Genomic DNA, 24,781 nt, shown 5'->3' with positions numbered 1-24,781 from the left:
CGGTGTCCCTTAGTTACCGTATTTTTCGCCCTATAAGACGCACTTTTCCCCCTCCAAAAATGAAGGGGAAATGTGTGTGCGTCCTATGGGGTGAATGCAGGCTTTCGCTGAAGCCTGGAGAGCGAGAGGCGTCGGTGCGCACCGACGTCTCTCGCTCTCCAGGCTCCAGGAAGCTATCCGCAAGCCTTGCACGCCCGGAGGGAGTTCCCCCGGGCGTGCAAGGCTTGCGGGCGGCAGCCTGCAGCACGGAGCACGGGGCGCCCTCCGGAGGACACCCAGTGCTTCGCGCAGGTGTCCGCTAGCCTTGCGCACCCGGGGATCTCCCCCCGGGAGCCGAAGGCTTGTGGGCGGCAGCGCGGAGCACGGGGTACCCTTCGGAGGCCGCCCCGTGCTCCGCGCTGGTGTCGGCAAGCCTTGTGCACCCGGGGGATCCCACCCGTGAGCGCAAGGCTTGCGGGCGGCAGCCGGCAGCATGGAGCACGGGGCGCCCTTTGGAGGACGCCCCGTGCTCCGCGCTGGTGTTGGCCAGCCTTGCGCTTTCGGGGGATCTCCCCCCCCCGTGAGCGCAAGGCTTGCGGGCGGAAGCCGGCAGCACGGGGCGCCCTTTGGAGGACGCCCCGTGCTCCGCGCTGGTGTTTGCCAGCCTTGCGCACCCGGGGGATCTCCCCCCCCCCCGTGAGCGCAAGGCTTGCGGGCGGCAGCCGGCAGCACGGAGCACGGGGCGCCCTTCGGAGGCCGCCCCGTGCTCCGCACTGGTGTCGGCAAGTCTTGCGCACCCGGGGGATCTCCCCTCGAAAGCACAAGGCTTGCGGGCGGCAGCTGGCAGCGCGGAGCATGGGGCGCCCTTCGGAGGCCGCCCTGTGCTCCGCGCTGGTGTTGGCAAGCCTTGCGCACCCGGGGGGCACGTGGGGCGCCCTGAAACAGAGGGTTCCCCATGCTGCGGACTGTAGCCTGCCGCCCGACGCGCGGGGCGCCCTGAAGCAGAGCGCCCCTCACGCCAGGCAGACATGGGCCAGCCCCACAAGCTCGGGGGACAGCGGGGAGGCGCAGCACCGCCATCCCACTGTTCCCCGACCAGGTTTTTTTTGGGGGGAAATAAAGGAAAAAATTTTTTCCTTTATTTCCCCCCCCCAAAAAAAGTAGGTGCGTCCTATGGGACGGAGCGTCCTATGGGACGAAAAATACGGTAAGTTCATTGTTTGTAAGACAGCCGTCAACTTGTAGCACAGACACAGAACGTGAATCTTTAAGACTTGGTCTATACATGCAGTAGAATGAGGAACCTAGGTAGAATCCTAAGGTGGTTAAGAGTGGTTGTTCCACTTCTGGGCTCAGGCAGGAGACGATGCTTTTGAATGCTCCTTGGTGCAACAACCTCCCTGTAAGTGGAAGGTTGTCACACCAAGGAGAAATGTCTAAGCCCATGTTGTTCTTGGTGTGCTATTCATTTTTAATGCAAGGGAGAATTCAAGAATGGAAGTGGTATTGTCCCATTCTTTCACCATAAGACTACCACCTCCATGTGGTATAAACCAGGCTATAATCTTTCCCCACATCTTTTAGATGGAAGATATGGCCATAATGTTTGGTTTCTTCAGTTTGTTGCCCTAGGACAAATTGGCTCTTCATATGTTGCTAATCTACAACTCCCATCAGCCATAGCTAAGCAAGGCCAATAGCCAGGACTAATGGGCGTTATATCTCAACATCTGGAGGACCAAAGGAACCCCACACCTGCCCTAGGACAACATACCTCTACATTATGGTGCAGTGGTTGAAGTATCACACTAGAAGACAAGAGTTCAAATCCCCACCCAGCCATGAAAGTTACTGGGGGACCTTTGGCCAGATTCTGCCTCTCAGCCTAAGCTACCTCACAGGAAGGGTTGTTGTAGGGATTAAATAGGGGAAGGACTTTGAGTTCCTTGGAGAAAATGGTGGGATATAAATACAATAAACAAACAAACCTGGTGCCCTCTGGGTGCATTGGACTACAATTCCTAGTATGATGGGAAGGCTGCCCAAGGGATGCAAGTTATTATTTTTTCACGCCTCCAGAAAGTGTTTGACATTCCATTGTGCCTTCCAATTGACCTCTAAAAGTAACTGGAGGAGTGGGTTTAATTCAGGTGGCCAAAATGAGAAACAAATAGACGATGTGCTAAGGGGTGTTTGTCTGAAAAGTTTGTATGAGACATACAGGGACTTTGTGGTTCACAAGTTTTTGATGAAGGCCGCAGCATTATTTTCCTATCCTTGATCATGAAGAGTCAACTGAAGTAGGTGCCTCTTGAACAAGGATGTTCTTGACCCCTTGTTGTGACAAGAGGGTGGATTTGTGCAGTGAACAGCTTCGTTAAACCATTTCCTCCTACAAGGCCAGCTGATTGAAAATTTCCCTCTTTCTTGCCACTTCTTCTGCGAGGTTTTTAGTTCTGCTTTTTGTTTAAAAATCTAACTAACCATATAGTTTCCAGTGCGCCATTTTTCTTTTGGCTCTTGATTACCATCTTGAGGCAGAAAATAATCATCATCATTTAGATATGAGGAGAGGAGGGTTGCAGCAGCTAGATCATTCCTTGAGTTATAATTGTTGAGATAAAATATAAATTAAAAAAACCAATTAATATACATTTCACGGAGTGCTAATTTTTAGATGCATACATTTTAAATAAAATGCTATTTGGGGTGCAGAACAGGATAAGGTAGAGACATTCAACTACAAATCTTTAGGAGGACTACCAGTTCAAATGTTTCATTGCCCACTTGTGGAAGGAGAGGTAGCCTCAAGTCAGGGTGGTCCACCAGGTGATGAGGAGTCAATGGGCAGACTGGATGGGTGCAGCCCAAGATCACATCACAGCCCAAGAATGTCCAGGACTTGCAGACCTGGTGGCTCACTGTATGGGACAACAGATTCTGAGGGTGTCCAGTTGCTTCCAAATAACAGAGCAGGAGATGCAATTTTTGAATGATTAATTGCTGTTGTCATTGTTATTTAATTTCTATCCTGTATTTCATTGCTGAGTGATCCCAATGCAGGCTACATATTGAAAACAAACACACAAACACCACCATTCAATAAACTTATCAATGCAAGACCTTTCTTGGGGAAGAGTCCGTAGCTCAGTGGCACAGCATCTATTCTCCATGCAATTTCAAAGCTCCCAGGGCTGGGAATGACCCTGTCTGAAATCCCCAAGAAACCACTGTCAGCCAGTAAGCAATACTGAGCTAGGTGGACCAGTGGTCCGACTCTTTGTAAGACAGTTTCCTATGATTCAACTGGCCACTAGCAGCTAATGGTACTAGAAAACACACCCAAGTTTGACTCTCTTTAAATACCAGGTGTAAGGATGCCCAGTTTTATTTGGAGCCACATTGCAAAGGGAGTTTTAAGCCATGGTCCTTAACAAAAAACCCCACCCCGTAAACAGGTGGTATTAACCCTGGAAGAACAGCCCCCCTTGGTGCCTCTTGAAGATAATGGCAACTGTGGGGGCAACTTTCGTTGTTACCATGGATTTTTATCTTAAAGACAAACCAGTAGACTGAATTCCCAGATACCCTTTTGCCTGTCTTCCTTCCTTCCTTCCTTCCTTCCTTCCTTCCTTCCTTCCTTCCTTTTTCCAGGGGAAGGGCAATTCTAGTGTTTGGTCTTAGGCTGCACCACTGTATTGCACAATGTTTCCCACTATAGCCTTTACCAATGCACACTGCTGATCTGTGCTCCATGGAGGAAGTGTGGGAACAATTATTGTTAAATAAATATTGCACACCATTCATCTCAAAAGTTAATAATGGACTATCCATGTTCAGAAGCAGTATACTTTACAGGACACGGGGTTGAGGTTGTCTATAAGCCCTGCTTGAAGTCTTCCCAGAAGCATTTGACCGCCCTTGGGCCATTGAATTCCAGGAATATTATTGTTGAATCATTTCAGAAGTTTCATAATACATAAATGGAAATAAATAAATAAATGCCTTTTCAAAAGCTAGCGGGTGAGAAGTTGGGGGGGGGGAGCTGGAGTCATTTGATAGAGCAGGAGTCTCAATATGCTCTTTCAGAGTTGCTTCATCTCTTTTTTTCAAGAGCTTCCTGAAGGTACTTCTTCCTTCGACAGCCTTCTTGGATCCTTCTAATCCTCCCCTCCCCACCACACACACCTTCACCCCTTTTCGTTCCATTTTCTCCTGCTATTCTGGATCAGGATGAATGAAATGGCATCAATTCTGCCCACACACTGCCTCCATCTTCTAGCAAGGCTTTTAATGCCATTGTGCTGTGAATACAAAATATGTTCCATGAGGCTTAAGCTGATTAGCAGCTATTGTGAATCAAGGACCTCTTCAGTCACCTCTATACTTTTGCATTTCATTCTGATGATGGGCATGGAGGGCACGGAAAGAGGCAGTTTGGGGCAGCATCAGAGACTCACCAGGAGAAAGGTTTAGTACAGGGGCAGTTGGGGGAGAACAAATGGACCTGGATCATGGCAGTGGCAATCTCAGACCCTCCAAGTGTCCCTATTTTCCAGGGACAGTCCCTGATTTACAGAAGTCATCCCAGTTTCTGATTTGATCCCAAAATGTCCCACTTTTCCTTAGGATCTCCCTATTTTCACTGGAGAAATGTTAGAGGAGATGCAGTCATGGCTTATAGGAGGCCAAAATATTATGGGTGCCTGGAGTGTGAAAGACAGGGAAAAGAAATGGGCTGCAAGATACATGCTTCCTAAACTGCAGTCAAATTTTCTCAAGTATCATGCACAAAGCAAAGGTAAACCATGTTGTCCATTAACAGCCATTCCTTTGTATGGTTTGAAGGCCTATTACCCTTGCTGAAAAGAAGCCAGTCTGGGATGGGAGACCTTCTGAGAACCATACACATGCCTCCTTGGGTTGTGCGATTGAAGAGAAGAGGGATGCAAATGTTAGGAAATGAATCAAACAAAATTTATAGTGGGGCAGTACATTTATTATGCCCTGCTAATTAAAATTTCTCCATAAATTTATTTTACTTCTTTCTTTCATTTAAAAATTAAGCAATAAATGTTGTTTCTGGCATTATTTGAGGGGAGAAAGATAAAAAGAAAAGAGCTTTTAAAAATATAAATTCCTGATTCCTAAAACTGCAATAGTCCAGCCATTTAGCAGCAGAATCCCAAGCATAACCACTTGTTGGTAAGTCCCATTGACTTAAACTTACTCCCAGGTAAGAGTGTATAGGACTGCAGCCATACACACCACGGCTGTGGAGCCAACCCTTCCTTCTTAAGCATGGCATGAGAGAATCAAGGGCTGATGCCACTTCTAATGCTAAATAGTCTCACCTATGCTGTGATGATGTCAGCAGTCATACCTGTCCGGATGCAAACAGATTCAATGTCCATTGCTTACTGCCTACATAACAGCATGGTGCTGTGCAGAATGCATGGGTTGAGCGTGAGCCCAGTATATCAGTGAGAAGCATGTTTGCATTAGTCCAGCAAACACTTCAGGACTGGGTCTTTCAAAAGCAGTCAACTGGCATCTGGGCTGCACCATTTGAAACTGAAACAATGAAGCTCTTCTATGCCAGAAGCTCCTTCTACAGTGATGGCTGGTGCCCATTGGGACTTGCAGAGTGAAAGGTAGGGAGATCAACTGTAGGTGGAGCCAGAGCCAATGACAGGTGGAGCCAAATCATTCCAGTTTCCCCCCAATTCTTACCCCTGCTGAATTCTACAAAGGACAAAACTGAGGCCAGGGAGAAAGGAGCTATCATCCAGTTCTATTCCAACCTAGTAAGAAGGCAGGCAGGTGGCAGGTGGCTGGCTAGGGTTGGTGCAGCAGCGGCATTTGGTGGATCAGCAAGTACTACTGAACTAGAAACCCCTCACCCTACCCACCCTGTTACTGTTCTCACTGTCCTCCATGAGTTGGAAGGAGACTTTCTTAAGTAGGGAGGTCTTGCATTTTTTGATTGATCACTTTAAAAGGTTTATAGGTTGCCTTTTTAGAACAATCATCTCACTATCACTAAAATGCATCAATAGCAATACAGTGGTACCTCAGGTTACATACGCTTCAGGTTACAGACTCCTCTAACCCAGAAATAGTGCTTCAGGTTAAGAACTTTGCTCAGGATAAGAACAGAAATCGGGCTCTGGTGGTGCAGCAGCAGCAGGAGGCCCCATTAGCTAACGTGGTGCTTCAGGTTAAGAACAGTTTCAAGTTAAGTACGGACCTCCGGAACAAATTAAGTACTTAATCCGAGGTACCACTGTAATTAAAATGTAGGAATAAAACTGCTCAACTTGATTACAAGCGGGTAAATAAACATAATGAAATACACTAAAACTAGTGTTGGACACATGACCCAATTGTTCTAAATCAACTGCCAGCCTCAAATTTAATCCCCAAGGGCCAGTCTTTGGAACTCATTCAAAAGATGTCTGTGAGGGGCCATTGCAGAAAAGGCACTGCTCCTTGTGCTTACCAGCCAAATGATTTTTACTGTTGAGCCTCCAACATAGATTTTAAGGGATGGGTAGGTTAGTATGGGTGCAGATGTCCCCTAAGTTAACTTGGTCCTAAATCAGGGCTTTAAATGGCAGCAAACGACATGGTGAGGCTGTGCTTCTCACTTGACTTCAGTCCAATTGAGTTGCTGCAGTATATTGGGATAGAGAGAGGGAGGGACACTGTGGCAACAAGGTTGGTATGGTGCAAACGTGGCATCAGTGCCAATCCAGCACTCCTGCTGGTGCATTTGCACTCTGCTGTGCTTGTTAACACAACCGCTTTGAACTGAGGCAAGATTTTGGAGGCTCCCCAGGCAATTTAGAATGGTGGTATAATTGGGGTTCCATTTGTGGCAGCATAGTTTTCATATTTTTCCTTTTGGCTGTTTTGATTTTCCAAAAGTGCCTCTTCCCACCCTCACCCCACTCCCGGACTCCTCTTCAACACTCTTTCATTCCCAAAATGCATCCTTTCAGTTAGTAATTTCAACACATCTACTCCATCTTTCTTTCACTGAGTGGGTTCCAAGGCGGTTAACAATATATCAATACAATGTCATGAAGCATTTGCCTTTAAAAGCATCAAAAGCAAAACAAATTACCATTATATTTAATTGTTCCAATTAATTGCCAAATAGATGAACCTAATAACGACCACAAATGTTTTAATGCAGGCAGAAATTGATAGAAATATTCAACAATTAAGATTGCTGTGAAGTTGTGATTGAGCCATAATAGCAATTCACCAGGCAGAATTACCCACCCCTGACTAAGGCTGTAAGAAAGGAGGGGAACCCTCAGCAATGTCTCATGCAAAGATGCAGTGGAGGGTCTCAGTGGGCAAATGCTTCCCAGGAGCCTCTGAATAGTGAATGCCTGTATTTCTTGTGGCACCTTTGTGGTTGTGTTAAGACCAGAGTTTTGGATAAATGCACTTTACATGGGGCTACTTCGAGAAGTGACTTGGAAACTGGTGCAAAATGCAGCTGCCATTATGCTGGGGTGGGCGTTGGGAGGAAGCGGAAGGCCTGGACATGTGATACCACTTTTTCAACATAATTGAATGGAGTATGCTGGGATAGGGCCTGACTGGCTAAGCTGAAAGTTGAAAGTGGAGCACCCAAAACTGAATGATGATGATTATGATGGTGGAAGTCTTTAAAAAGAATAAGCTGTTTCATAGAGGGACATCCTGTCAGTGACTACTGGTAGCCAGGATAGCTAAGTGGTACTTCTGTATTCAGAGGATGCCCATCTCTGAACACAAGCCGCTGGGATGCGGGAATAGTAATGGGAGCACACTGTTGCATGTGAGGTTTCCGGAATCCGGAGGCACCTGGTTGTCTTCCCCACCTCCGGCCCCGCTGGAATTTTGATGTTGGACCAGATGGACATACCCCGCCAGATATAGCACCCAATACCTTTTTCTTCTTTTGCTCCTAAGTCACTGCCGCCTCCTTCCCTTGCGGAACAAAGGGAGGTCAGGAGGAAAAGAAAGAGCGGAAGGAAGGAGGAAATGTGGGGCGGGGAAAGGGAGAAGGAAGGAAGGAAGAGGAAGGGGGAAGGGAAGTCTGAAGAAAGAAAGAAGGGGAGAAAGGGGGGTGAAAGGAGAAATAGGAAGGAGGAAGAAGAAAGGGAAGAAGAAGGAACTTCTGCAGGAACAAGGAAGGAGAAGGAAATTGGATTTTGCTTTTCCGTGCTTGGAGCTTTTGCTCCTCTCCAGTTTTTCCTCCTCCTCCTTTTACCCTTTCCTTCTCTTCCTTGCCACTGAGTGACAGCGCCGCCTCTCCTCCGCCCGCCCGCCTGGCTCCTGGCAATTGATTCGTATGCGAAGGGGGTCCGCCTCGCGACGAGAGATGCGGCAGCAGCAGCAGGAGTGGCGGCGGCGGCGGCTTGAAGAGCCCTCCAGCGCGGCCAGGCTTCTGCTGCTCAGCGCTGCCTTGGCGAACTGAGCGGGCAAAGGCAGCTCCTCCACCCTACCCAAGAGCCGAAGCCACACACACACGCAAGCTCCTGGGGGAGAAGGACCTTTGCGGGAGTCGGCAGCAGCAACAGCATCCTGCAATCTCAAGCGAAGAAAGAAAAAAAGAAAGAAAGCATTGAGGAGACTCCCCTCCCTCTTCTGTGGCACCTTCCCTTCCTGCTCCCTTCCTTGTGCATCTTCTCCAGCGCTCAACTAGTTGGCGATACTGCTGCTGTTTTGCATCGCAGGTTCCAGCAGGGGCTGAGAGAGAGAGAGAGAGAGAGAGAGAGAGAGAGAGGAATATACAAAGCAACAGGCGCGTGCACGCTCTCCCCCTCCCCTCCACACAAACACACACACAAGCAGGCAGACCCAACAGAGCCTCTACCACCACCACCACATCATCCTCCAAACCAGCCACCCTAAAAAACCGCAAGCGGAGAGAGCCAGCGGATAAAAGAGGGAGCCAGAGAGCTAGAGAAGCGGTGCCTTTCCCTTGCCTCCTCCTCTCCTATAGCATGGTGGATGTATGGACAGTCTCACAGAGCAGAGGTTGACAGCTCCAAGCCTCCAAGCTCCACATCTGGAGCACTACAGTGTTCTGCACTGCACCATGACCTTGGATGTTCAGACGGTGGTGGTGTTCGCTGTCATCGTGGTGCTCCTGCTGGTCAATGTCGTCCTCATGTTCTTCTTGGGCACCCGTTGAATGGACTCTGGAGTGTGTTTTTTTTCCTTCCTTTTTTGATCTCTCTCTCTCTCTCCCCCCTTTCTCCTCCCCCCCTTTTTCCTTTTATTTTTTGCTCCTGAGTTGGTGATGGTGGCAGCGAAGGAGGCGGCGGCAGCATACCACTAGCAAAACTCAAAACAAAACAAAACAAAAATCCCAAGTTTCCAAATTAACAAAAAAAATCCATCCAGAGAGAAAGGGAGAGATTACACACACATAAAAGAGAGAGAGAGAAAGGAATTTCCTTACTGAGGGGGGAGAGCAGCTTTGAGAATCAACATGGCCTCGCTGTGATCTGTATGACGTTGGTATATTATCTCTCCCTAAATCTTTTGTCATGTCTTGTCTATTAAGTATGCCTGTAAGTGTATCTGCTTAATGCCCAGTTAATTCTATATTGATGGCTATAGATATACAGATATACACACACACACACACACACACACACACACACACAAAGGCAATGTCTCTGTGCCTACCTATCTAGGTAGACACAGAGTACTGCTATAGCTCCATATCTCTATCTATACTGAATTAATTCCTGCTTATATTTCTTGTTGTTTGCAAACGATCAGTGGGAGATAAATATTTCAAAGTGAAATGTGGGTTTGCATCATAATAATGAGCAAGGGATGCACTGCTAGTTTTTACATAGTGTGTGCATGTACATTTATTATTACTTCTTAAAGCGGAAAAAGGGCATTGGAATGCTTTGGCTTAATACCAAAATAAGGCTTGCTTTGTGCCAAGTAAGTGGGAATCAAATGCCTTTGCAAAGGAGATTGCAGGGCTGGAGAGAGTGCCCATTCAGCTTTGCATTTTCCTGATATATATTTAAGAGGTTTGAGAGGAAAGAAATGTCATTGAAAGCTTTAGTCAGCTATTGGGAAATAAGAGTGTGTGGGGGAGAGGTTTATTTTATTTGGTTGCCTTGGAAGTGTGATTTGAATCCTCAGACCTTCTGGCCCTCATTTCAACCCTTTCAGATCTGCTTTTACACTGCTTATTCACAGCTGCTCCATTCAGCCCACTAGAAGCACAACCAGCTGGGCTTCGGCTATTAGTGTGCTTCCCATCTTTGCAGACTGGCGAAGCAAATAGAAGAGGTGTTTTGTTTCCTTTTAAAGCATGCTTCCCCCTTTTTTTCTTTTTGAAGCCATGTTTTCACAGTGACTTGGTCTGTCAAGGTGGATGGGGGAGTGGGGGTAGGGAGGGGAGAGGAAAAGAAAAAGCTTTATGCACCACTTAGATAACAAGATTCAAATATGGGTCGCTTAGGGTGACTTAATTCACATTGATTTCCTTGAGAATGAAGTGCTAAATTATGTTTTATGAGACTCTGGCAAAGAGGTGTCTTCCTAAAAAGAAAATGAAATTGTTCCATGAGAGATAGCTTTGCATGGCGGGGGGGGCGGGTAATGAGGGATGCAGGTATGATGAAACAAAGTCAAAGTGGTACAAAATGTACCTTTGTGTCATATGTCTCCTGAAGCTGTGATATATATAGAAAGGGTATGGTTGATTGCAGTTTTCCCTGCTCTTTATTTATTTACTTGCAGGAAGAAATGGCACAGGCAATTTTATCTTGTTCTATTTGCTTACATCATGTCCATCCATTGCCGTGTGTGTGTGTGTGTGTGTGTGTAAGTGTAAGTGCTGGTGTCTGAAATGAATTAAAACACCAGCACATAATTTTACAAAGGTAGAAGTGCTGGTGTTTGAAAATAACTAAAACATGACCAAGTTGATAAAATCACAGAGAAAAAGAGAAAAAAAATTGGGTGGGAACACTGAGTGATTCTCATTACCTATGGTTGATTTGGCAAATTTAGGAATAGAAAATTTACTGACATTCACAACAAGTGTTAATATAGAAATATATTGTGATATCGCCTTTTATTCATAACCTATTGCTTGGATTTCCAGCTTTCCTGATTTCTTCCCTTCTCTCTTACTTGTAGCTTTAAGAGAAGGAACAGGTGTTATTGCATTCAAGTTTGGGTGGGTGGTCTTTAAAAATAAAATAAATATTCAGTGAGACAATTTGGCTTGGAATATTTCCCTCCCTGAGTATTTAGACACACAAGTTGGTGTCCCCTTAACACAGCAGCATTTAGCAGGGTTCTCTTTTCTTATCCAATGCCTCTTTCCAGGAAACAGGAGATTGTTATAATGAAGTTAATATCTTTCATTCATTCATCTGGCATGAAGACTGAATGGTGGAACTAGGAGGGGGGGCGGAATGAGTTCTAAGAGGAAGAAATAAGATACATGGATTTTATTAGCATCTCAGGATGCTGCTTATTTCTCTGATGTTCAGTTTAGCCAAAACAAATAACTACAGGCAGCACTTGGCAACTGTCAAATTCCACCACCTGGATGAATCAGATTTCTCCATGTCCAGATGTTGGCAGTTTGCTCTATGCATGTGTGTGCATATGGATGTGTGAACACTTAGTATGCAAAGGATCTGTTTTCTTTTGGCATGGCTCTCATGACTCATTTTGATTACATCACTGGTGCTTTTTATTTATTCATTATTTTGGAGGTGCATTTAATCAAGCTTGAAGTACCTTTAGATGCTTTAATTTGGGGGTGCCTGTTAGTTTATAGCAACAGGCATATTATTTTGCTGATGCTGATACTCCTTGCCAGAGCAACAGATGCCTGAATTCTAAATTTTGTCTGGAATTCTGCAATTCAGAATTAGATCTCTCCCCCACCCCACCTCATCCCACCCCACACATAAAGAACAGTGGATTCAGACATTATGTCATGTCACCTGGAGTTTAAGGGTGGGGGGTGGAAATAGGAAACTTGAAGTGGGTTAAAATTGGGGGTGGATTTAAGACGTTAAAAGCATTAATTCAATATTGTTTACTGTAAAAGACTTAATGAGTCTAATGGAACTGATTCACAGGTAAAGCTGCCTAGGATTGCAGAAGAATTATTAGTAAATGCTTGCTGCATATGTTTTAAAGATACATTTTGAAAACAGCCCCATTGTTAATACTCTGCCTACTGATAGTGTGTTTCCCTGGAGTTGGCAGAGAACTCTGAGAGCAGCTGAACTTTGTGGTTAGCTGTGCAGATATAGTACTAAAAACAAAACAAGAACCAGCAACCCATGATACTTACTTGTACCCCAGTCTGCAGGGTGTTGGTTGGGTCCCTTCCTGCTGTAGCGTTATATGATTATATACATAAATAGTATATAACTTAAAAGAAAGACCCACTGAGATCACTGAGACTTACGCACACATTAGTGTGTGCCGGACAAAACCACAACTACAATTTTGCGTTTTGGGTTTGGTAACTTGGCTTGCTTGATGGGCAAAATAAGCCTTAAAGAGGGAGTGAGTATTTCCTCAGCTTTGAATAGGGGTGGAGAACCTGGTGCCCTCCAAATGTTGGACTCCAGCTCCCATAATTCCTGATTATTGGGCATGTTGGCTAGGGCTGATGGGAACTGAAGTCCCAACTACCGGAGAGCCACAAGTTCCCTATGTTGAGTTGTCATTATTTTTATAAGAGAGAATAGAGGTCAGTTTTGTAGGCAATGGCGTTCGGTTATGCTTTGTAGTCCTAGAAATGGGTGCTCCATACACCTGCTGCACAATATGTCACCCACCTGTCATGCAAATTTGAGCTATCCTGCTTTATGGCATTAGAAGCCCTCAAATTTTGCAAAGTTGCTCCCTCTCCATCTGGTATTCAAACCACAAGACGGGGCAGAGGGGGATCTCGCCTCTCTGATCTTTTGTGATGATAGGTTCCCTTAGCTACAGCTTTAGGTGATACCAGGGGTGTCAAAATTTGGATACAGTTGAGAATAGTCAAGGAGTGAGGCTTGTGTATTTCATCAATCCCCTCCACCTTATGTTTTCCCCCACCCCCACCCCATAATTTGAGCACAGTTCCCCTCCTGGATGCATAGGAACCCTCCAACTATGGCATTTCCCCTCCCCATAGACAAATCTGAGAGAGAAATCCTAGCAGCTGTGACCACATGTACTTTATAGATAAAAGTCTCAGATGCATTATTTTCTACAATATCCAAGAATAAAGCTATTGACTGTATCATAGCAACTCCTGCACCACTGTACTTTTTAAAAATAAAAAAGCATATTTCCTCCTGATCTGTAATCCACCACCTTAAAGCTCCAGGATCCTTTCAAGATAAGAGGAGCATTGACACATCTCTCCTCCCTCCCTCCCTCCTGATGCTCTGGATTGGGGGGGGGGGAGCAGTCTCTCATGCCACCGCTGCTGATGCCAGACCCATTGGGCTTTCCTGGTGGCTAGTACATTGAATCCTTCCAGGCTGATAGGATAAATTATTTTTATTTATTCTTCTCTTCAAACTCTCCTTTATTTCATTTCCAGCTCCTCCCTCCCTCCCTCCTTCCCTCCCTCCCTCCTTCTCCATCCCCTCTCCCCCTTCATTCTGAATTTCACATGTCAAGTAAGAGGGAGGGGGAATGGGCGAGCTCTGGATATTTCTGACGCTGTTTTGGCCTTTTTTGCATGAGCATTTGAGGCTGAATAGCTATTTATTTATTCTCTTCCCTGCCCATCTCCCCACTTCAGTGGAGGGCAAGGGTAGCTAGGGAGCTTTCCCCTTCTTTCCCAGTTCAGACAGTGGCAGGAAAGCTTTACTGGATCCCAGTCTTTCTGACTGGAGGGGGCAGTGGGGAACCCGGCAGAGAGGTGCTTTCTTCTAACGTTTGTTAACAGCTGCATGCCTAACCTAATTCCTCCTCTTCCTTCGTCCCTGTCTCTTTTCATAATGTGGTTATATTTCTCTTTGGATCAGGTATTCTGTACACAGCCCAACTGCTGTGTATAATGACCGAAGGAAAATTGCCAAAAATCAATGTAAGTTTTCTTTTTTTAAACACCCCCCCAATTTATTTTAAATTATTAGAACCCATAGTTTATGGTTCATTGTCTCGTCTTGTGCTGTCCTGTCCATTAAAAAAAATGTACAGTAATGAATGCTAATTGAGTGAAAATGCCTTTCCTTCATTTCTCTGGGTGAATGCTGCCTGCCTGCCTGCCTGCATGTATGGGTGTATTTGTGCATCTTTCTGCTTGCACTTCGCTTGTGTGTGCAATGGATTGTGAACAATGCCTCTATATGGAGCAAAAAAAAAAAAAAACCCAAAAAAGCACCGGAAAGGCTTTGATTCGATATGTTGCATTTACAGTGTGTCTCTTTTTGTGAGCTGAATTGGGTACCGTATTAATGTGCATCTCCATTAACGGGATATGAATGTAGCTGATGTATTAAAAGCATACTTAAAAACACTGCCAGTTGCTGGAACATAGCTTGTAATTCTGCTGAATGACTGATCTAATGGCCTGTTGTATTCAGTAGATTATGGGTTTTATGGTGGTTATTTTTAGCTGTTAAAACTGGAAGGTTATGCTACCTCTTCAATGCCTCATTTTGTTAGATGACCCAAAGCAATGCTTCCATGAGGTGAGGAGGTTGCCCTCACATTCTTATGGTAGGGTGAGTGGGGGGCTGGCTGTGAGAAATGCCTGATGAAATGCCCTGCAGTTAGATGACACATGGCATTTAAAAACCAATGCAGATGCCTAAAATATGCTGGTGGCCAGGATCAGCTGAGGTAGATAATGCTGTGTTTTTAGAATTCCTTTCTAAGGAAATGGTGTGCCGTAGTGTGAACTGCAGTGATTTATATGCTCCAGCCTAAAAATAGATGCTCTTAGAAGGAAGACTACTGAGGAAACCAGAAGAGGGCTTGCGCGTCTCATTCGATGCACTGTAGACGGATTTCATGTGACACCTGACTTTCCTTTTAGAGAGGGGGGGGGGTCGGGAGGGAATAGCATTTTACCTTCCATTTTAGAGAACCCGCAGACAACTGGGATTTCTCTTAGCCCTCCTCCTTTTCCATGTTGAGTCCATTGCTTTTAAATCCTCCCATGCTAGCTGTACTGCAACATATATCTCCCCCAACCCATTTCTAAAAATAATACTGCCTTCTGCTTTATTGAGCACCATTATCTCTAGCATTCACAGGGCAAGCAAATAGGCCAACAGAGAATCCCTCGTTTCATTGATGACTTGCGTTACATTGGTGAGCAGGCAGCTTTATCATTAGTGCAGTGTAACTGCATGTTGGCTCAGGAGTAGGACCAGCTATGCTCAATGTGGCTTACTCCTAGGTAGGCATGCATAGAATTGCAGCCCAGGAGGCAAGAAGGCTAGAACTATATTAAATACAAGTACTGAGATTTAGGTTGCATTCGTGGTTAAGGCACTTGACAAAAATCTGGATTAGTGTTTGTCATTTGTAAGGCTGGGTTTTTGGCTAAGCTGAGCCCCAAGGAGATCTAGCTTCTATATATAGGTTTTTAAAGGCAGCTAACAGTAAATCTGGCACTTGTGATTTGTATGTGTTTTACTTCTTGGAGTTTCATCTTTATTTGCAAAATTGCAAGTAGATTTCAAAAGTTTTCTGACTTGTTTTGGACTGAATAGCTCTCTTTCAAGGGTAGCCTTCAATTTTTTTTTTAAATGAATGGTTCAACTGTCTGCTGTGAGATGGAAACAAAAGCAAAAAAAAGAAGAGTTGTGTATTAATTTAAAGTTTGCATTAATGGAGTTGCTAAAATGAATCTAAGAGCTTTTTCTGTAACTACCTTGGTTTTGTACAATGGGGTGCCATGAATACACTTCTAGATAAATATGGGGTCATATTCACCTGCTCTCACCTTCATGTAAGATCTCTATCCTGTAGTGTGCAGTTGGGCCTAGGCCTAGTATATCATGGTAAATACAATAATTATCATCACTTTACTACATCCAAGCTAGCCAGTTTCCAGTTGTGCAGAAGAATGAAATGTCTGTTTCCACTGCACCGGTATATAGATATAGCACAGTATCCGATTAAGAACTCAGAATAGACCCTTGGAAATCAATGGCATTAAGGTGGTCATGACTGACAAGTCCATTGATTTCCAAGGGTCTACCCTGAATACAAGGTATCTGGATACAGGCCATGACCATTAATAATAGCATACTGCTGTAATGTCACCATACAGTGTGGAGATTGACAATGTGACATAATGAAAAAGTTAGAGTCTCTGCCTCAAGGAGATTCCAATCTGTATGATGCCAGAAGTAGAATGCGTAAAAAGGGGAAGGGAAGAGTAAGAGGGAACAGATCCAGACAAACTGCAGTTACGTGTAACTTAGGCTTCAGCTGGATTGTACGCACTGTTTGCATCACAGTTGTTTTCATAAGATGGGTTGCTACTAATGCAGCTCAACTGACCTTTTTCCACTGCAAATCTGTGCACCATTATTTGGGAATGAATCCTATTTGAAATCAATGGGATTTACTTCTGAGAAAGCATGAACTGGATTGTTCTGTATGTGTCTGAGCATGTTTGGTTTGGAAGTCTCATGGAAACCAGGCTGATAATTAGGTATCCGGGCTCATCCATTTCTAGTCTTATCTAGGATACCTCGAATTTAGCCTTCCCTCCTGCTTTTTTAAAGTGGTGATTCCAGGATAAAAAAACACACCAAGATCCAGGAAATTTATGTACATGAAATATGTGCAGGGAGCACCTTCCACCACTGAGCAGATATTTTTAGAACATTATTAGTGTGTTTGAATTCAGGGTGTGTTTTTTACGAAATGTTGTTGACTAGTCAAGAGACTTAGATATTCATTAACATAAAAGGTGGAGCGTCTCAAGAAAAAGCATTAAGCTTTACTGATTCCTGTCTGTAATAGTTTAGGTTCAGTACTCAACCAAAAATATGAGAATGTGTCCTGCAGCTGGGCTCTTTTTTCCTTACTTAAAAGGGGTCAGCCACAGCCCTGTTTTCACTTTAGCTGTAAGGCTACCAAAGCTCTCAGATTAAGCTGCATTTGATCCTGGTCAGTATTTGGGCAGACAAGGACCGAAGAGACTGCTCTCCACAGTGTTGAAAATTTGGGAGGTAGCCTTCCTCTGTCTGAGCTGGTATGAAGAGAATATTCGGGATTAAGGTGAGCAGGACTTCTTAATTCTCATAGCAATGCTTATAACTACAATTCTCCTTGTTTCAGCATTCCTCAGGATCACAATAAACCTGCTAGAGATTCCTCTGGCATCTGACTTAGGCCAGCAAATGTATTTTCCTACATGTCCTAACAGCGCTGACTTACTGGGGGAAATGCTATTACTTTGCAAAAATAATAAATAAAAACAAATCACCATAAATTCCGTATGTAACGGAAAGTGTGGGCACTGTCGTTCTGTGCTCATAATTTGATGAACGAGTTTGCTGTTTAATCTTGAACAAACTGTGCTGGTCTCCCCAGAGGTGCATGCTTTTCTGTAGTAGTGAATGAAAGAATTCTGCTTTATATATCTGAGTGTGAACGGCAGCACCTCATCGGAATATAAGTGTTGTTCTGCTTTTCTCTAGTGTTGTTTAGTCCTCGTTTGGTGCTGTTTTTAAAGGAAGTTTTTAAAGAATCCAATGCTCTTTACAATGTTCTTACCCTTCACCTTTATTGTATTGAGGTATTTATTGTAAACGCTTCTGCGATTCCGTTTGAGGGCCAAAAGATAGTTTATAATTTATTTATAAATATAAATACGTAAATAAAAGACTAGGCTGTATTTGCTGTTATATTTCAGGAAGAGACTAAGAGCAGGCTCTCAATGCTGATCTTTTTAAAATGACATGTTATTCATAGTACATTATTATGCCATTTGTCGCTGACCTGGAAGGCATTTCTCACTGAGCTATGCTTCTGGTAATCTTTCGGATGCTCACTGCTGAACAATGGCAAATCTAGAAATCTCTATTTTTCTGGGTTTTCTGTTGTGATAACTCTGATATATTTACATGGGCATCTTTTTGGTTCCCTGTGGAAGGCAGGTGCCTGCTGTTCAATGACTCCTTTCCTTTGGCTCCAAGTCCTTGAATGCACAATGTCCTTTGTTTAGTGGGCCACCTAACAGGCAGCTGTGAAAATGATTCTGATGGTGTCACTAAGACTTCAGGAGAGAATTTGCCTGCTGGAAAGGAATGAGATTAAAACACACACACAACTTCTTTATGAGCAACAATAATAGGGTTATTACAATTGCCTGGACTATGCAATGAGCTATCTTAGGCCCAGTATGGGGATCGGAGAGGAATTAGTTTTGGTTTGCGTTTTAATACAAACTGACCTAGTTTGCACTTTGCAAACCAAGACATGAAAAACAACACAGTTGTCCTTTGAAATTTGTGCATATCAGAATTTTATGATGCAATTTGTCAATTAAAACAATGTATACAAAATTGCATATATTAGGGAGATGTGTGAGCAGGCGTGTATATTAGTGGAAGTGGCATTGAAAAATGCATTAGAGGAAAAGGCTTGCAAAATGTACATAGGCAGAATTGTGTACAAAAGTGTTTATATCAGGAGGCGTGTGCATGACAATGCACATGAATTTTTGTTTATGATTCTCTCTTCTCCAATCATAAACAGAAGCAGAAAATGGGTAAACTGAATTTAAGACTGGAAAAATGAGAATCTGAAATTGATAGATTCTTCCATTCCTAGCCCAGTCTCCCTGCTGACTCCCTGCAAACTATGTTTTGTAAATTGGGAGCCAGCCTTAAGACCTTGCACTCTGCACTTCCTTCTTCTTTCTCTTGCTCATAAAATCCCCTTCCCTTTGCTTCTTAGTTTTAATCTCTGGTGTAACACTGCACACTCAAGGTATCCATAGTTAATTTTAACCATGGTTTCTTCTTAATCAGATTTGGCAAACACATGCTTATATATGAGTTCAGTCCGTGGTTTCTGAGTAAACCATGGTTTACTTAACCACAATATGCATTAAGTATGGTTTGACTCAGTGCTAATGTATCGCTAAACCACAGTCGACTATGGAAGGGGAAGGAGAATTCATGGTATGAAAGGCGAGAGAAGGATACATTCTTGTTAGTGAGTCTGGAGGGAGCCACATACATGCCCCTAGTTTTATTTGTACATGCTAATTTGTTTTCAGTGGGTGTAAGGTAAAGTGGGACATTGGCTTTAGGACTGAACAAGAATGCTAAATACAAAGTGGAGCTGGCGCAGGGTTCTGTTGCCACTAATGTGACATACAAATTCAAGAAATAAATCGCTTGTCACCCCAGATTTTTAAATTTCTTTTTAAGGTATGCTGCTAAGCAGCTACACTTGTATTCTGAGCTACGCACACAGAAATGGTTTTGACATATCAAGTGCCCCTGCTATGTGAACAAGATTGAAGATTTGCTCCTAAGAGGATTATTTCAATAATTCTTATAGACTAGATTTTTCCATGTTAATTTTTCTGGGCTTTGTCTCATTCGGTCCCACCAATCAGTATTTATTTGCCAAGCAATATTTAGATGCCTGTGTTTTTCACAATTGTTACTGTTCTAATGTGGGGGTGGTAACGATGATGATGATGATGAATTATTTGATGCCTGCAAGTATGCAGCTCGGACAGTCTGTGGTTCATGCCGCACAAGCAAAGCGTTTCAAGGCAACAGTCACGGCTAAGCCCCAGAGCGTAGCCACAAATTTGCTGGGGCCACAGTGTTGCTCCCATCACAACTGTTGCTCTGTGCTTCCTCTTCACATATCAGAAGTTTGGGGCAGCCTGAAGGATTCTTGATTGCACTCCCTTTCTCTTTCTAGGGAGCCCCTTTACCGAAGTCTGCACACAGCCTTCGCAAAAGAGAGAGATAAATAATCATTGAGCCATTAATAGCTACAGTATTGACCCTTCCCTTTGCAGTTAGCAGTGATAACTTATGAGTAAATGCAAGTTATTATTCTGTCTTCATTGCATTGTCTGGTCCTCAAAATGCATGAGGGAAGTGGAGATTCATGCTGAATCTGATTCCCTGATATCAGTGTAGTTTGATTCACATTGCAAGGGTTGCGGCCAGTGCTTTTTTTCTGGGGGGGGGACGCATGGGGACGCATACCCCTAAACATAAGTTTGGCCTCATTGAGGGACAGTATTTCAATATGAGTAGGTAAATGAGAGTACCTATATCTATATAGATATAGATATGAAAAAAGCACCAGTTGTGGCTATCAGATGCTCTGATAGATTGGTTAAGAGTGCGGGCTGTGAGCCAGGAATTCCTTGGTTCAAGTCCTCTCCTGAGCCATGAAATTGACAAGAGGCCTGAGGCAGGCTGATACTTTTCCCTCCCTACTTTTGCAACAAGGGGATAGTATCACCTACCTTAATGTGTTGTTGTTAGTGTTTCTGTCAGTGTCTGACAAGTTATTTCTGGGCACTTCAGAACAGCTCTAAATCAGGAATGGGGAGTACTTTTTAAGCTGAGGATTTCATTAACCAGTAACAAGTTATTGAGTGGAGCCAGATCCAAACATGGATAGGGATAGATAAACATCTATACACATGCACACCTCATACACACTCTCTCTCCATTCAAACTGAAGCATATATTGAACTCTTACTAACTCCACTAAAATTGTACCTTCAATTTTCTCCATAGATAATTTAAAAAACCAATGTTTGTTAAAAAAAGAAAGAAACAAGCTCCCCAACATTCTTTATGTGTTCTGAATGTGCAGAAGGCAAAAATAACTCACAAATTCCAGAAGAAATATGCAAAATAAAGGTGCACAGCTCAACTGCCTTACAGCTATTAAAGCCTCAACCTTCAAATGCAATTGCACCCTAAAAATTCCATTCATGCAGTTGCAAAATTCATGGACAACATTTGCATTTTTGCAAGGAACATAATTCTACCTGTCTCTGCTAAGACATTTCCCCTCTGCTTCGATTTTCTAGCAGATGAAGGAGCAGCAGTTGCTCTTTTTGCACAACATTAAAGTCCTTGCTGAACAGCTGCTGAGTAGGAGGGGACCAAGAGGGCCTGATGAAATCTGGCCGTGCAGTGGGAGTTCCCTATTCCTGGTTTAAATATAAATATTAGGTGTGAGCATTTTTGCAAGCATATTTACTTATTTACATAGCACCATCAGTGTGCATAATAATAATAATAATAATAATAATAATAATTTTTTATTTATACCCCGCCCTCCCCAGCCAAGGCCGGGCTCAGAGCAGCTTACAAGCAATAATAAAAACAAGATGAATGATTACAAACTTAAAAACAAAAATAAAACACAACAATTAAAATAATGGAACATTAAAATATTAAAATGTAGCCTCATTGCAGGAGGAGAAGGAAAAGAAGGGGAAAAAAGAGAGAGGGGGGGGGAGGGAGGGAATCAAACTGGCTCCAAGCCAAAGGCCAGGCGGAACAACTCTGTCTTACAGGCCCTGCGGAAAGAAATCAGATCCTGCAGGGCCCTGGTCTCATGAGCCAGAGCGTTCCACCAGGCCGGAGCCAGAGTTGAAAAGGCCCTGGCTCTGGTCGAAGCCAATCTAACTTCCTTAGGGCCCGGGACCACTAGGGTGTTGTTATTTATGGACCTTGAGGCTCTCCGTGGGGCATACCAGGAGAGGCGGTCCCGGAGGTATGAGGGTCCTAGGCCGTGAAGGGCTTTAAAGGTCAAAAGCAGCACCTTAAATCTGACCCTGTACTCCACCAGGAGCCAGTGCAGCTTGAAAAGCACTGGGTGAATATGCTCCCATGGCAGAGACCCCGTGAGGAGCCTCGCTGCAGCATTCTGTACCCGCTGGAGTTTCTGGGACAGCTTCAAGGGCAGCCCCGCGTAGAGCGAATTACAGTAGTCAAGCCTGGAGATGACCATCGCATGGATCACTGTGGCCAAGTCAGGGCGGGAAAGGTAAGGGACCAACTGCTTGATGCGGCGAAGGTGGAAAAATGTCGCCTAGCACCTTACCGAGTACAATAGGATAGGTCTCTGCCCTGATGAACTTGCAAGGAAAGGAATTGAATGCACATGACAGTTATATGTGCTTAGGGTTAGTTGCAGTAGGAACAAGGAAGTTATAGCAAAGTTGGGTTTGGGGGAATGTTCTGAAGGAACACGATCAGGCAGGTGATCTGAAAGACAGTTCCAACAGAAGCAGCTTGTCATGCAAGGCAGAGCCACACTCCTCCCAACAACTGGGTCACTTCTGCTTACCAGGAGGGGGGGGGAGGTGGTGAGGATTTGTGGTGCAAATCGTAGAATCATAGAACTATAGATCTGGAAGGGACCCTAAGGGTCATCTGGTCCAAACCCCTGCAATGCAGGGATCACAGCTAAAGAATCTGGCACTCTTGCCAATGCATTTAAATTGCACCAGCTAGCATGCAACGCTCCTCCTCCCGGTAAACAACAGCAACCCACCTGCCATGTATCTTAACGTAGCAACTCTGCCCTACCCAGCGACTTGTTTCTGAGTTCCAAATGAATAGGGGCAGCAAGGAAGAAAAGTCTTTGGAGGAACTTTGAAATGAGAAAATATATTGGAGGGAAATTTGCATTTGAATTAGAAATATATTGCCCCCAATCCAACAAAGGAGAGATTTTCAAGCAGCAGGTTTTGCCACATGGTGCTGGGGTGGGATGAGATCTGCTTCTGCCTTGCAGTGCTCCTTGAACCCATTGAACTGGCTGTATATCTGGGTGCACATTCTAGTCCAAATGCAGGTCACTGATCATTGCATGTATAACTAATAGAGGCCTCGATCCATGCCGTTAACTTTTGGAAACTTCTTGGCCTGTTTTTAGTGATAGGGTTGTTGTTAATGGCACCCATGATTTCATACCCTCCAGGTGCTTTGAAAATGCCGGGACCGTCCCTGAAAACCCTCTAGCCACCACAGCTTCTCACAGTGTCACTGGTCTCAAATTCCCAAGGGACCTTCCCTTCAGTTCCTTCCTCTTCCCCACCCACTCAATAAGTCTCACTTCCAGTTGGAGGAGAGGGATGTGTAAACAGCATATAACTTGGGGCTTGCAAGCGTCAGTTATCTTGAGTCCTTTCCCTTTCCATGTGCTATTAAAAAATATTTATGCTCCAGCTGCAAACCTTTTCAAATAAGCAAAAGTTTTGGTTTTTTAAAAAGAGACTGGTTACTTGTCCTTCTGCTTCTGTTTTGTGAGATGGGCACGCAGCTGGTATGCACATTGTTTTTTTCTATGGGCAGGTCCCCCTCCCCCTGCGTGTGGTGCAAGATAAAATGTATGAATAAAAACAGGAAGGGAATTTGGTGCACCTTTTAACTTTTCATAACTCTATGCCCATGTTTCCCAAACTTGGGTCTCCAGCTATTCCCAAACTTGCATCATCTGTAGCTAGCAGCACCAGTGATCAGGGATGATGGGAACTGTAGTCCAAAAACAGCTGTAGACCCAGGTTTGGGAAACCCTGCTCAATGCTGTGAGTTCCTACCATCATCTTTACTCGAGGTGCCCCGTTTGGCCAAGTCGGGGAGCAGCAGCAGCAAGGGGAGGAAGCGAAACACATGCCACAGCTGCATACTGATGTAGAATAGGATGTCCCTATTTTCATCTGAGGAATGTTGGAGGGTATGTGATTTACAGTGGGAAATAGTGATGGGGCATTTTAAAAAGCCTTAGTGGATCAGACCGAAAATCAGTTCTAGCCCAATGTTCTGTTTCCACATGTGGCCAGATGCCTTTGAGAAACCCACAACCAGGAAATGAAAGATGGCCTTACCTCTTTTATACCCACTAGGTGATTGTGTTCTATAGGAGAGCTACACCTGCAAATTACAAAGATTATCTGAAGCCTGCTTTACAGTAACTTGGAGCAGGACTATTAGTGTAGGTGCCACATTCTGTGGAATGGCATTCCTGTTGAGATATGTCAAGTGCCCCTAACTGCAGTTTCCGGAAACAGTTGGAGACATTTCCGTTCCAAAAAGGTTTTCCTGGTGAATGAATAGGTCTCTACTATGGGTGTCTTCTGTATACAATGGTACCTCGGGTTAAGAACTTAATTCATTCTGGAGGTCTCTTCTTAACCTGAAACTGTTCTTAACCTGAGGTACCACTTTAGCTAATGGGGCCTGCCATGCCGCCATCACATGATTTCTGTGCTTATCCTGAAGCAAAGTTCTTAACCCGAGGTACTATTTCTGGGTTAGCGGAGTCTGTAACCTGAAGCATCTATAACCCGAAGCACCACTGTATTGTTCTTAAAATTAACGGACATTATCTTAAAAAAAAAAAGAACTTCCAAAACTTTTTAAAGAAAAGTTGCTCATCCCCATACTTCTGACCTTTTCAGGTTTGGCATGAATGTTTGAAGCAGAATTGTGTGCTTGAATGGCTTGAAAGCCTCTTTGGAACCAGGAACTCTGCGTTGATTCACCCAGGAAGGTAGAACTGGTTGCCCCCCTCTAACACATGCATATTTTGCCATTTGTGTATATAGATGGTTTCTTCGTACAGTAGTACCTTGGGTTAAGAACTTAATTAATTCTGGTGGTCTGTTCTTAACCTGAAACTGCTCTTAACCTGAAGCACCACTTTAGCTAATGGGGCCTCCCGCTGCTGCCGCCGCCACGCAATTTCTGTTCTCATCCTGGAGCAAAGTTCTTAACCCGAGGTACGATTTCTGGGTTAGCAGAGTCTGTAACCTGAA

At 44.3% G+C, this 24,781-nt stretch overlaps 2 protein-coding genes across 8 annotated transcripts in view; both read left to right on the top strand.

Moving 5' to 3' along the window:
• Nucleotides 1-24,781, top strand: part of ARHGEF9 (Cdc42 guanine nucleotide exchange factor 9) — a 274,051-nt gene that overhangs the window by 140,517 nt on the left and 108,753 nt on the right. The window contains exon 1 of one of the 7 annotated variants that reach the window (XM_083722052.1): nt 9,186-9,507. The exons of 4 other annotated variants lie outside the window; for them this stretch is intronic. In XM_083722052.1, coding sequence (XP_083578178.1) covers nt 9,499-9,507 — 9 coding nt within the window. In that variant the 5' untranslated portion in view covers nt 9,186-9,498. Of the gene's footprint in view, nt 1-9,185; nt 9,508-14,032; nt 14,078-17,196; nt 17,236-24,781 lie in introns of those variants that run through there. 2 more of the 7 variants (XM_083722049.1, XM_083722051.1) reach the window with 2 other exon arrangements.
• Nucleotides 8,999-9,178, top strand: LOC310836795 (uncharacterized protein; the record flags this gene model as incomplete). Its single annotated transcript, XM_083722664.1, has 1 exon — nt 8,999-9,178. One exon carries the CDS (start codon nt 8,999-9,001, stop codon nt 9,176-9,178), a length of 180 nt encoding a protein of 59 aa, XP_083578790.1.

The sequence above is a fragment of the Podarcis gaigeae genome (assembly GCF_964106915.1).
Source record: "Podarcis gaigeae genome assembly, chromosome: Z".
Lineage (NCBI taxonomy): Eukaryota > Metazoa > Chordata > Lepidosauria > Squamata > Lacertidae > Podarcis > Podarcis gaigeae.
The sequence above is the reverse complement of the archived record's forward strand: the minus strand, read 5'-3'. Positions and strand labels throughout refer to the sequence as shown.